Genomic DNA, 14,205 nt, shown 5'->3' on the forward strand with positions numbered 1-14,205 from the left:
AACCTTTGGAATGGTAATTTGTTAAGCTTTTTTGATGGGCTCATTTTTTCCTCTGACTTTATTAGTACAGAATTTTCTTGCCTTCACTGGATAGTCCTTGGGGATAGTTTCTGATCTTAACCTCTCTCTCCAATGTCTCTCCCAGCAATCCCCTCAAAGGATGCCAGGGAGAGAATCTAGTGCCTGGGGGAGGGGTCTCTCCTCAGTGTGCTTAGATATTGTTCTCCTTGGCAGGGAAGCAAAGTCAGGTTCATCATACTCTAATCCAAAAATTTTCATTGTGATGGAGGTATTTAAGGTGACTGAGGCAGTGTGCTGATAATAAAAACAGAAATTACACTAGAATCTGGTGAACCTGATTTAGGAGTAAGTTGATAAACTGGCACCAAAAAGGTAAGTAAAGCCTCTAACTGTAACATATCTTACAGACATTTAAAATGACAAGGACTTAATATAAGCTTATAAATAATTACACTTTGAAAAACATTTATGTAATTTGTTAACTAGTTTATCAGCACAATGAAAAAGATATGAAAAAACACTTAAATGGTCGTTCAAAATTATATTTGGCAGGTTCTTTTTCTCCTTTAAACATTGACAGCTTTTATTTTGCCAATTAAATGTTATAACAATATAGAACTTAAAAAGAGTAATTTGTGTATTGATATTATTTAAATGAACATTTTGATCACCTACCTTTTTTCTTAAGAGACTATGTAAGTTAATTTAGCTTTAAGAATATTTTCCATTGTACACATTCTGAAATCATTTGTATGAAGAACAACAAAAAACAATCTATTAGCTTAAAATTTATGAAACAGTTTGGTGAATTGTTAGTTTACTTTAAAATTAAAAGCAAATACCTACATTGGAACTTTACTTTGCTTATCAGTGATGAATATTTAGATTATATAATACAGATAGGTACAATGATAAGATAGCTGTTCTAAAGTCAAATAATAGTCATTTGCCTACAATCTGTGCTGTTCCCAGGCTAAGTGACTTAGACACTGCACGGAGCTGCCAACATTCTCATATGCGCATGCATGCTCTTGCTTTTTTTTTTAAAAGTTGAGCATTAAAATATGTTTAGAACCCCAGAGTTGGAAATGAGAAGTGGTTAAATGTGGAAGCCACCCATATAATAATGTTCTTTCAAAAGAGAAAAAAAGATTTTACAAAAAGCATGAAAAATATGTAAGTTTAAGCAAATCATTTATGGTCAAAAGATAGCACAAGTGAAGGCCTCACTTCTAAGATGCTGCAAAGCAAGGTACCAATACTGCCAGACCCAAGACGAGTTTTAGCAGGAAAGGTTACATTTGGTTTAATCTTTAAAGCCAAAGCGAAAATTATGAGTCTTAAACCAAATATACTAACTTGGGCCATGGGGCAGTGTAACTTGGATAAAGACGGTATCGCTGCCTGTGAAAGGAAACAAGAAAAAGTATATATTTTTTCTTTCATTGATATATTCAAACTCATCTGTAAAAATTTATTTATGATAGAAATGTTATTTTTGTCATTCTAGTTTTAAAGAATGGTAGAACAGTTTAGCAAAAGCTCATTACTACTTACTTTTGGAGAAAGATAAAGAACTAAACTGCATTAATATTGGGAATTTTCCAGATTCCTTTTAGATTCACTACTTGATGCCATAATAATTAAATGAAAAGCATTCATGAGAAAACTATATACAATATCCTGTATATTAGAGGAAGACTTTCAAAAAATGTATAAACCCAATGTGAGCAAAGAATTCAGCTGGACCTACAGAAATATGTCATTTACTAAGGATTATTTTGAAAAACCAAACTTGTGAAAATAAGTAGTAAATAATAAATTTATGTTACAAAAATTGAAACATAAAAGGAAATTTCGTACTACTGTAATTATTATAAAGTTTTGGAAATGTTCTTGGGGCATATGTTCATCACAAAATAACCACAGCTTTGGATATTACAAACAAGCTTCAAAGTGATACAGCTTTTTTTCCTTCTATATTTTTAAACACTTAAAAAAAAAAATCATTAAACAGTTTTGGTGCTTAGACAGATTTTATATAGGAAACTCTGATAATTTTTGAATGTCTAATTTCAACAACACTGGCCCCAAGAGCATTAAAGTAGAAAAACTGAGACAAAGGCTAGAAGATCTATACTGCTTCTAAATCGATACAGGTGTTTAGGTTACACTGCCTCATATTACCAACATATTGAACAGATAATATCCAAGAGACTAAAGCAATACCTATAGCACTAGACTGAGCTGATTTTTAAAACTTCATGTTTCTCTCATTTTTGCACAATAGGCAATCACTCAAATAATTAGGGCTGTTGTTTTTCTAGCTTCTTTGCTCAGAATGAGGATAATTTAACGTCCTAGGTTCAGTGGGCGGAATTATTAATTTGATTGCTTATACAGATACAGTGTTCTTATTTCCCAGACAGCTCCAATTTCAAATAATCTATCCTATTACCTCCTTTCCATATGTACTGATATTTATTTGGAGGCTCTGGTTACTAAGGGTAGCAATCCAGCTAATTCTAATAAGTTAGCTCTAAAAAGATTAAAATTCATTTTTACACTTTGATATTAAATAATTCTGCTACTGTGTCAAAGATTCTGTTTACTACAAATCAGATTCTCTTCACTAATATAATAGGGGTTAAAGGGGGTTATCTGCTTTAGTGTTTACGACTTATGTATTTTCCAGTTTTCTTGGAAAGGAAATAAATATGCCTTCTGGAGATAAGCCTCAAGAACATGGTCGTATACTTAGTACAATACAGGAATAAAATCAAAAGACAAAGCTCATGACAGTTACCAACTGCAGGCTTTCAGAAAGAATGATTACACCTATGCATACACACTTGTGCACGCAGACACAGACTTGGCTTTGATCATATATATAGCACAGGCTTAGATTCATGTGTAAACTTGGGGCACTTTTCTGATTTGTCACTTCAAACTAATTGCTTGGTCTTACTGCCTGGAAAATGCTATTTAAAAACTCTCAGAATTAAACAGTATATATATCAAGAAATATATACTAGGAATTCTTGTCAGCTAGGTACTGAACAAATTTATTGATAATGACTTAGGAGTGAAACCCAGTTAATCAAAAAGTAGTATCAATTTGTTAAATACAAATCCCAGACAAAAGATCAGTGGTTCTCCATCGTGGCTGCACATTAGACCCTGCTAGGGAGCTTTTAAAAAATACTGATGCCCACGTGCCAATGCCAGTGTAACTCAAGCGTGGGCTGGACATATAGGTATTTTTTAAAGCTCCCCAGGGGACTGTAATGTCCAACCAGGGTTGAAACCACTGTTGAAGATAATCTCCAATCTATAATTGAGTCATTCTTGGAATAGGAATAAGCATTTTCCTATAGAAAAAAATTATATAAATCATGAATAACTTCTTAAACTCACAATAGCCTGTTAAATGCAAGTGTATGAAATCAGAAACTAATCACTTATAATAATCTTCTATGAAGAAAAGCCTTGCATTCCAGCTTCAAATGCTTGGAATACATTTTTTCTTGTTAAAGCTTTCCCTACTAAGGGATGGGGCTAAAGCTCATCTGCAGCCCACAGACCAGGCCAGACCTATGGCTTCCTTTTATGACCAGGCAACCTTCAAACAGGAAGGTACCAAGAGCACTTCATCCTCCTCCCTCCATGCTATAGCCAGAGATGCAAAGCTGGGTGGTCTCTCCCCTTTTCCCGGCCACTGTCATCATCACCTCAGAGGTGGACCTGGTCAGGGTAAGGTGTGGAGCAGGGTTCTGAACGTGAGGATGTATGTAGCAGCAGGAGGTAGGTGGCCAGTTTCCTTCCCTCTCTGTCTTCACCACAAAGCTTTCCGTGACCATTCTTGCCTACTCTGTGGTCATCTTTGTGTAAACTTCTACAGCATTAATGTCTTTGCCACTCATTTAGCATTTTGCTAACAAATTAGCACTTATACATCTTCTCTGGTGAAGCCTGCTATCTTACTGAGAGATGAAAAAAATCATGGTACAAACAGAATCAAGCACTTAACAATGGTTAAGCATGTAACTATGATTTTCTTTGTACTATGATTATTTTTTTAACATCTCAGTAAGATTGCAAGCCCTAACAGAGAAGGTGTGTCACTGCTTAGCAAGAAATGAGATATGCAACAGATACTGGCTGAAAAAATTAATCTTTGTTTTTAAAGTAAGTTATTTTTGGAAAAAAACTATAAGAAGCAAAAAAAGAACTATTATAACTGATCAAAAATTCTAGTCAAACTCTGCCTTTTAAAAAACGTAAGCAATGGAACTTTCTGCCTCATTGTATAGAGTGGAATATGTTCAGATGACTTAAGAATGTAGGTACAGCAGCTCTTTCCTGCCAGGCCCTGAGGGAAGCAAGGAAGTAGGTATTCACTCTAGTGGCAACACAGTGAGTACCAGGCTGGACGTGCTGGTGATCCACCCCGCCCCCCCAACCCCATAACACTAGCAGATCTGTTAAGCAGAGTGGGGTCAAAAGCAGATGAGGACCTTTAATATACATAGACCACTAATGAACTTTAAGTAAGGGACTAACTGAGCATACAGATGGTTTTATATTATACTGGCTTACTTAATTTCAAAATCAGTTATTTTCAATTTTTACTAAGAACAGAGGGAGTAGTAATAGGGGCTTGCTTTTTCACAAAGGAAGAGAAACGGAAAAAATCTTCAGGGCTAAGATACAAAGCCTAAGGTTTCTCCACTTGTCTAGCTATTTTTAGTTAATATTCTTCCAGTGTCACATATGACAAAGCACTGATCCAGAGCGCTGCATTCCAAAATGATTCCCTTTTCCCTGTTTGACTAATAATTTAAAGATTTAGCACTAGTAGGGAATGTAGTAGACTTATCTCCTGTTTTTCTACATCTTCCATTTTTAGCTACTTAAACTAAGAGAAATAGAATTTGCAATTGATGGCCTTCATGTGATTTCAATAATTCACTCATGGGAATCTTTATAATATAGATCACAGCCAACTGCTCTTGGAAAAACACCCTTCAAACAGTTAAATGGGTCATAATAAACAAGGATTTTAAGTCAGGTATACTGTGAAAAGTGCTGCTTTTACTTTATTACTTAATTTAGGAGGTTGGCGAATTGGGGAAAATAAATGGGAATTTTTTTAACCTGGTGTTTATTTGAACTTATAAAAAATATCTGATAGCCTACTGTGTGCATAACATGACTTCATAATCCTCAGTAGCCAAACAAGGCCAAGGTGTGGCAATTCTTAAAACAAATACACTTTAGGTGGTAAAATGATAAGACAAACTGCTGGGTAACTACAAATATATATACAACATGGGAATAAATAAACGGGATTCTGGACCAAATCTCAAAATAATATACCTCCAAAAAATAATTTTGTTTTTAAGTTAGATTCTCTGAGTTGGAAGAAATCTTAAAAATCTAGTTTAATCCCCAGAAGGCACAGAAAAAGTATTTTATCGAAAATCAGAAAGCTCACCAGCAGACTGGGATGACAAACTAGGATTCCTAACTCCTACGTCAGTGCTTCTCAACCTCCTCCCGAATAATAATGTCATGCTGCCTCTCACTATTAGATTCTGTAACATCAAATATTAGGGCAGAACTTGAACTGTACACTGAGCTAGGACAGCCAATGGGAAGAGCATGTGGAAATGGTTGTGAGAGGGTTAAAGCCGACTGAATTCAAACTCTGATTTGATAATGAACAAATGAAAACAGGTTGTGGGCTCTTAGTAGAGATTTAAAGCTCCACATGAAATTGATTAAAAAATTAATGGAAGCATGGTGCTCTAGATATAAAAGGTAGCCTCTTCAAAGGGCTAGGGCTGGGCTGTACCGTTTGGCACCCATTAGCCACATGTGGTTATTAAGCATTTGAATGTGGCTAGTCCAAATTGAGATGTGCTATAAGTGTAAAACGTATACTGCATTTTGAAGATTTAGAACCCAAAAAGAGATTGTAAAGTGTCTCAGTAAGTTTTTATACTGATTTCATATTGAAAGGACAACATTCTGCATATGCTGGGTTAAATAAAATATATTACTAAAATTAATTTCACCTAATTCTTTTTGCTTTTTTAAAATGTGGCTAAAGATCATTTAAAGTTACACATGTGGTTCACATTATATTTCTATTGGACAGCACTGATTTAGAACTAGGAAAGGGATGAGCAACAGTATGCAGGCGGTGAGATTTGTATGGCTGGGCTTGAATGCATAGGAGTGTATTAGCCGGCGCTATATACCACCTGCTGGATGGTGTAGACTGAAAAAGGGTTAAGTAGGAGTTTGAATTTGATACATTGCAAAATTAGAAACTACAGAGTTTGGTTGGAAAGGAACCAGGTACTGAGCAGTATTCAAATATAATTTTGGAGGCAGCAATCAGATTGACATTCCATGCAGATTTTAGGAGTTATCTTTGTTTCCTCCAGAAGTTAGACATGCATTTTAAATTCACCAATTGAAAACAAATGCTCAAATGAGCTTTCAATTACCAATTTCATCATCAGGCCTATCTGTAAAGTATAATACATTTAAAGAGGGTTGTTCTAACAGATAAACTGCTGGAGTTTAGAATTTATTTTATATTTCTATAATAATAGCTTTTGAAATGGTATTTGATTTAGCTACAAATTTACAAAATATATATATATACAGATTCCTTTTTACCTCTAGCACATATAACACTAACAGTTATTTAAAGCACTTAAAACTGGAGCACCTACTTGAGTGAAAAGGGCTTGAATGATCAGAATCAAATACGCTGCAAACATCTGTGGTACTAGAAGCACCAGAAGCAGGAGGAGGTGTTAACGGTGTTCTTGGAGAATTTGGTGCAGATGCTGTACTTTCTGTTTCACTTTCAGGGATCCTACTATAACTAATTTTCCTTGGCTCTTGCTGCAGAGGTGTGGGATGTCTCATAGTACCTGGTCTTGGGTTTGATGGACGAACACCAGGAGATTTTAGGGGATAGCTGTATTTTTTTGGCTGTAGACATATCAAAAGAAACACAACACTTAGAACAACATAATGGAAAAGAAGGTTCTTCTATAAATGCTTGGTAAAATTCGATTAGTATCTAGGAAAACCACAAAGCACTAATAAAGAAGTGACATAATGATTCAAATCAAAGTGTCCAAGTTGAAGAGTTAACACCCCATTTCCATAAAGCCTTGGCTATCTAAATTATTAGGGATGCCATCAGGATCATTTGAGCTATTTACAAATGCATTAAACTGCTTGAGTTTTCATCTGTTTATGTTAGTTTTATGGCATTTTTTTTCTTACAGAGTGATCATTTCTCAATGATATCAGGGTGTCTCATTGGAGCAGACTATATAGCTATTTCCAATTTGCTGTTTTTAATCCATCTTTTAAAAAACTGTTTTAGGCCTTGAGAAATTTTCTTGTGACGTAATTTCATAAGCTTTGGTTCACAGACATTATGAGATTTATCTTGGTTACTTAGAAGCCATTTATGTTTACTTCTTGATTCTTGACTTTCTTATGAATAAGAGAGATTATATTCAGAACAGTGAGATGATGATACTGTACATAAGCCTGGCCAGGCAGTTACTAGTAATAAGAAAGAATGGAAACTTTATTTCACCCTCAAAAATGTATCTTTAGCCAAGCCTGTTATTTTTATGGCTAATGATTCAAGGTTAAAAGTTCTCATAAAAAGTACTTATATAAGTACATCTATTTATTATAAGTGAATTAGTATAAATTATCAGATTTCCTGCCCTTAACATAAATACCGAATAACATTTTTTGTTAAGTTGGCCATATTTGCCCAACTTCTTCATCTATCATATTAGGATTTATTCACATTAATATTAGTGCCCATTTACCTGGAACTAAGTGGAATAATCCTGAGCATATTTATTAAGCATTTATTCACTATTTTTATCCATTACATGTGCACGTCATCTCTAAATGCCTTTATAGAAAACTATAAACCACCAGATATAGATGACAACTGTAAAAAATATATAAATGTAAAAGAAATATAAATGTATGAATGCTTACAAATCTTGGGAGAGGCTTAGGGTTTCGTGGTTCTATTTCTAGGGATTTGTTGAAAAGATAATCTGTAAATTCTTTTTCCATACTATTTCCCATTGGATTCAAGTTTTCAAAGAACCTCTAAAATAGATGCCAAGAAAAACAATTATTAATATTAAATAATTTAAATTCAGTTTAAAGTTCATGAAAATAATTTAAGAAAACATTTAACGTAAGAAAATTGGAATTATTTAAGTTTTATTTTCCTTTTTCTCCGCAATAAACCTGCCTCTTATCAGGTGGTTATAAACTTAATCAGAAATATGTGTCCTCAAATAATTCAACTTACTTTGATATCTGATTCTACTCGTAAACAATAAGGCTGATTTTGGTACTGCTGGATCTCGCCTGTTATTTCTGCTACTTTCCTCCTTTTGCTAAAGTTTATAAGCTCTTTTCCATGCCTTTTTAGGACCTCAGGGTTGCCTTCTTCTGTTTTCAAGATATTAGTTAGATAAATTCCTAGAAGAGATAATAAATTATTTCAAGGATAAAAACGGAAAAGGCTAGTTTTTTTCTTTCTCAGTAATTATAGGTATATTACACACTGTACCATCTCAACCATCATAACCAAAGAATTAAGGCACAAATTTCCATTCTATGAAAAACAACAAGCTAAGTAAATATCAAAGAAAGATTTTTATAAGTATCAAATTCTTCTGTGACTTAAGTTCTATAAATACCCAGGAAAAAGGGAGACCAAGTTTAACAAAATTAATAGATTTTCAGGAGCAATAACCAATTTCCCACCCCCCACACCCATATGTTATTTAACATTAAATCATGGTTTTGTTAAAGGAACTTTAAGAATAACCCATCACTATTAACACATATTTTTGGCAAAACAGGAAAACGTCAAATTTAGAGGATCATATTTTCTGCTTACTCAGCTCCTGAGGCCCCCAAGAGGTCGTTAGGCTTTGTAATTCAGAGGTAGTACTGTTTGGATAGGCTGACTCGTGAAAATGTGGGCGGATGTGCAAGCCTATCAAACATTTATGTATATTCTGGTCTTCAGTACTTCTAGAATTATGTCAGCCTGGTAAGGGAGCTCCTGTTTCCCCACCACTGCAGTTTGTGCACTGGATGAGGAGAATGAACAAAATAGCAGGCATTTTAGTTCCTTTCTGTTCTAGCATAAAGGTTCTGGAGCCAGCTCTGCTGCTTTCTCCTCTTGTGATCTTGTGCAAGTTGCTTAGCCTTGGTTTGCTCATCTCTAAAATGAGGACAGCAGGGTTGCTGTGAGAAATAAATGAGTAAATTTATGTACAGGCTTAGAATGGGGCCTGACAAAAGTAGATGCTTAATTAGCTGTGGTTGGGATTGTTGATACTGTTGTTGCTATTCTTGCCCTATCCTATTTCTGCCTTTTCCTCTGAAGTACTGACTATGATGCTTTGGGGAAAAAAAAAGTGTGAATATCTGAGTTCATTTGCTCAGTACACATTTGCTGAGTCTCTGCTGTACACCAAGCACTGCATTAGGAACTGCAGATACAAAGATGAACAAGACACACAGTTCCTGACTTCAAGGAGTTCAGAGTGTTGAATGTGGGCTACTACAGTACCATTTGGTAAGTGCTATATTAATTAGTACTAATGCATAAGATGCTATGAGAGCACAAACAAGATGTGCCTAACTCTGCCTTGAGCTGTTGGGAGTAGCAGAAGCATCACAGATTAAAATATGCTTAAAGTAAGTCTCAAAAAATGAATAGAAGTTTAATAAGCAGAATAAGATAGAGGGGCATTCTAAGTAAGGCAGCCACGTGTTTGAAGGCACTGGTTTTTGTGAAGCTTGGAGGCATACTCAGAAATGGCTAGCCTTTAGGGGTTTGGTCTGTGGGGTGGAGGAAGAGTGGCAGGAAATGAGGATAGGCAGAGGCAAGGAATCAGTAGTTCTAATCCCTTCTCCATCACTGCAGGTTAGTCACTGGATGAGGAGAGGGATGAACAAAGCAACAGGCTCTTCAGTTCTAATCACAGATTAGTGGTTCTAAATGGTTTTGTGGTAGAGGCAAACGTTTGGGTTTTTTTGGCTGCACTGCACTGTTTGTGGGATTTCAGTTCCCCGACCAGGGATCAAACCCAGGCCCTCGGCGGTGAGAGTGCCAAGTCCCAACCACTGGACCGCCAGGGAATTCCCGACGCAAACTTTTAGATACGAGAATATTTGGCTACGTTCTTGGCAAGATTAAATAACTCAAAATCAATAGTGAACAGTTAGCAATAATGAAACATGATAGACATCAATGCCTGTTTGGTTCTAGAAAGCATCCAGTTATTCAGTGTATTAGTTACTTGGCTATTTCTCAGCACCTAGGCTACTCTTGATTATATATTCATAAGACAAATTGACCATGTGTTCTGGTAAGCACAGGCTCTTTTATTTTCCACATCTGCCTGTCACTGGCTTTTTTACTTGCAGTCGGTTATATTCTCCTCTACACTAAGTTGCAATGACCCACTTAGTTCAATGTTCAGTCTGACAAACGTCCGTGACAGTACACATATTTAATGGGAGCCAAAATTAACCTTCCATATTGGCCACAAATTGATGGCCCAACTATGAAGAGTTTGTGGGTAGTAGCACCCGTACAGGGTCACAAAGAGCCTTTTTAAAAGAGCTTAGCTTTTATCCAGTAGGTAATTAAGAGACTATCAGCATCTTTACATTCTAGAATGATTATTCTGGTTGTACTGTGACGCTAGATGGGTTAGAAGGAGTTAAGACTAGAAGCAGGAAGCTCAGTTAACAGAGTAAAAGTCATCTTGGTGAGATGATGAGGGCTACCTTAGGGCCCACGGGGATAGAGTGGAGTGCATAAATATCTAAGAGGTAAATGCCACAAGAACTGATTAAGTGGTTTGGGCAGAGGGTAGGCACAGCGGGAAGAAAGACTCTCACCTTTGTGCTTGAGGGACTGACTGGGTGGTGGTGTAATGACTGACCTGGGGAACGTGGGGATAATAAATTGTGGGATATTGTAGGTGTTAAAAGTATACTTGAAAGAAGTTGTGAAAACGCTTACAAGTAGCATTTTGGGAGAGTTCAGGATAAAATCTGGAATTATTTTATGACAAATTAACGGCTACTTAAAAGGAGAACAAATAAAGAGGTGGTGTTCAAACTTTGTTGATCATAAACTACATCAGTAAAAAAATGTTTAAGCATGCACTCTCTCTCTCTCTCTCTCTGTGTATATGTATAATAAAAAATGTAGTGCAAATATGTACATAGATGTGAATATTATAAACTGTTAAAGTTTAATTTTTTTAAAAAAGGTCATTTTACATACCCTGCTCTAGGGACAGCTGTTCTAGGGAGAGGAAAAGCAGAGCATTATGACAAATGATGAAGAGGGATGAGGTTTCACCTCTTTGCTGACACCCTTCCCAAGCTTTTCGGGAAAAAGTGGCTGCTCAGGGTTCACAGAGCACTCTGTTCATACTTTGATTTACACGTTTCTACAATACAGTGTTATATTTACTACATAGCACTATAATTTATTTTTCTGCTCTTTCAAGGGAGCTTATTGAGGATAACACTATGTTTTACTTGTCTCTCTATTCTCAACACCTAGCCCTGGGCCTGACACATACAGGCATTCGACAGATATTTCTGAATGAATAAAAGCAGCACACTATTTCAGAATAGAAAAGAAAGCATTTGCAGACTAGACCGGGGTACAAGAGACATACAGTCAATTCTAAAATGGCAGGAGAGCAAGAGTGGAGATGGAACAAACTGACAAGAAACAGAAGGAGAACACAAAATTAGAGCAGTGTGAAAGGAAAAGAGCAAAGCTGATGTTACAGGCTTGGAGTTTTGTGCAGAGAGGTGAGACTTGGTTGAGGTAGAAATCTGCATCCTTTTACCTGAGAGGAAATGTTAGTTTGCCTATACATATTCATTCTACCTATGAGTAGAACCTTGCAGTGTATGGAGAAAAACTGGGAAATAGACCAGTAGCCTGGCATAGCCTTGGAAGGAGAAATTGCCTGACTTTTATTATTCTGTAAATAGTGCAGTGCCAGCAAAAAAATCTAAGAATTCTGCTAAGATGATAGAGAAAGTAGAAGTGTCAGATACTACCCCTGAGCCTCCTATAGACGGGGAAAAAAATCCAGTATCCAGAATTAAGGATAAGAATCTAGAAGAAGTTTCTACAATTGACCATATAGATGAAATGGAACTAAGCAGCAGCAATAATACCTACCTACTGGGTCAGAACCATGAAAGGCTACCTGGCTAACCTTTAGCTTGGAAATAGCAAAAATCTCCTAGAGCAGCAGAACAGACCAGAGACTTAATAATCAGGAAGATAAGCAGAAATGGGTAGGAAGGCTGGCAGGCAGGCTGTATGCACCTATCAAACCACGTACATGTTTGCAATCACTCACTAAATCATATGGCTCACTTTAAAACACAATGGAATACTACTCTAAATACAGGCCTGAAATTTCCTTTTTTCTCTTAACAACATGTTAACAAAAATCAATTACGTTAGTTCATAGAGATCTGAAAGAGAATACAGTTTGTTTGTATGAATAAATGTCCACCAATCAGGTGATATAATGGAGTAGCAGGGGCCAAACATGAGTCCAGTGAACAGGCCCTGTGGTTTCATTTCACCTCTGTGTAACAGGGGCCATAAGATATCATGAGTAGCATGACTATAAGTTCAGTGAGTGTACTGAGGGACTAAGATATTTCGCTTTTTTCTAAGCACCTGACATAGCCCCTGATACTTAGTGGTACTCAAGAAATATTTGTTGACAGGTTGAATGAAATGAACATCAGACTGAGGTCCTTCCCAGGCTCCCTTGTATGAACTGGCACCATAGTTACCACACTTAAAAGTAAATGCATAGACTTCAATGTTTTATCAGAAAGAGAAATGAACTCAACAGTTTTATCAAGAATTTAGGGGGAAAAATCCTCAGAAAACGGAATAAATTAACAATGATAAAAAGTAATACATGACATAAAAACTATAAAATCAGAGAGAATAACTGTTTCAACTTTTATTGTTTGGAAGAAAAACACAGTAAGACAAACAAGTAAAAATAGAAACAGAAAAACATATTGCAAATAAGCGCAACTGTAAAAGTAGCATTTTTATAGAGTGAATGCTAGTACTTTTAGAATACTGAAATGAGACAACTGTGTAGCAAACAAAACTGAAATAGAAAAAAAATTAAGGAAGAAATGAAAATGTTATTATAGAATTACATACTACAAAAGATTCTAGGCCCAGATGGTTTTTCTGTTGGAATATTTCAAAGTTTAAAGGCTAGATCATTTCATGATATTCTGGAATAGAATAAGGTGGAAAGCTGCTTAACTCATGTTACAAGGTAAATATAACCATAATAACAAAAGCTGATAAATATAGGACAAGAAGAAAAACCAGAAACCAATCTCACTTATAAAGATGGATGCAAAAATCCTGAATAAAATGATAATGAATAGAATTCATTTGTATATTTAAAAGACTAATCCACCATGAATATAAAAGACTTAATGTTGGTTAACAGAAAGGTTCAGTATTAGCAAACCTATAATTTTAATTTGCTAAATAAGAAAAATCATTTTGCTCTAAGACAGCAAACTATAAAGGTAAATGTATACTGCCAACAAAAACACAGAAGATAACTATGCAAAGAAATTGTCTTAACATAATAAATAGCATCGAATCAAGCAAATAGCAAAATTATACCTATCTCTGCTGAAACAGAGATGAAAACAGAACTTCTTCTTTTTATTACTGTTTAACCTTTTTTTTTGCGGTACGCGGGCCTCTCACTGTTGTGGCCTCTCCCGTTGCGGAGCACAGGCTCCGGACACGCAGGCTCAGCGGCCATGGCTCACGGGCCCAGCCGCTCTGTGGCATGTGGGATCTTCCCAGATTGGGGCACAAACCCACGTCCCCTGCATCGGCAGGCAGACTCTCAACCACTGCGCCACCAGGGAAGCCCACTGTTTAACCTTTGTTTGGGAAGTTGTGACTAATGCTGTAAGGCCTAACACAGAAATAAAATCAAAAGAAGAGACACTATTGTTATCGGTAGACATGATTAAATATCT

At 36.0% G+C, this 14,205-nt stretch overlaps 1 protein-coding gene across 3 annotated transcripts in view; it reads right to left on the bottom strand.

Moving 5' to 3' along the window:
• Positions 1-14,205, bottom strand: part of SOS1 (SOS Ras/Rac guanine nucleotide exchange factor 1) — a 153,567-nt gene that overhangs the window by 6,333 nt on the left and 133,029 nt on the right. For 2 of the 3 annotated variants that reach the window (XM_024753490.1, XM_024753488.1), the window contains 4 exons: positions 8,405-8,577; positions 8,080-8,196; positions 6,771-7,035; positions 1,381-1,425 (listed from right to left, as the gene is read on the bottom strand). In XM_024753490.1, coding sequence (XP_024609258.1) covers positions 1,381-1,425; positions 6,771-7,035; positions 8,080-8,196; positions 8,405-8,577 — 600 coding nt within the window. The remainder of the gene's footprint in view (positions 1-1,380; positions 1,426-6,770; positions 7,036-8,079; positions 8,197-8,404; positions 8,578-14,205) is intronic. The other variant, XM_024753489.1, reaches the window with a different exon arrangement.

This window comes from Neophocaena asiaeorientalis, unplaced genomic scaffold (genome assembly GCF_003031525.2).
Source record: "Neophocaena asiaeorientalis asiaeorientalis breed wild unplaced genomic scaffold, Neophocaena_asiaeorientalis_V1.1 scaffold171, whole genome shotgun sequence".
Classification (NCBI taxonomy): domain Eukaryota; kingdom Metazoa; phylum Chordata; class Mammalia; order Artiodactyla; family Phocoenidae; genus Neophocaena; species Neophocaena asiaeorientalis.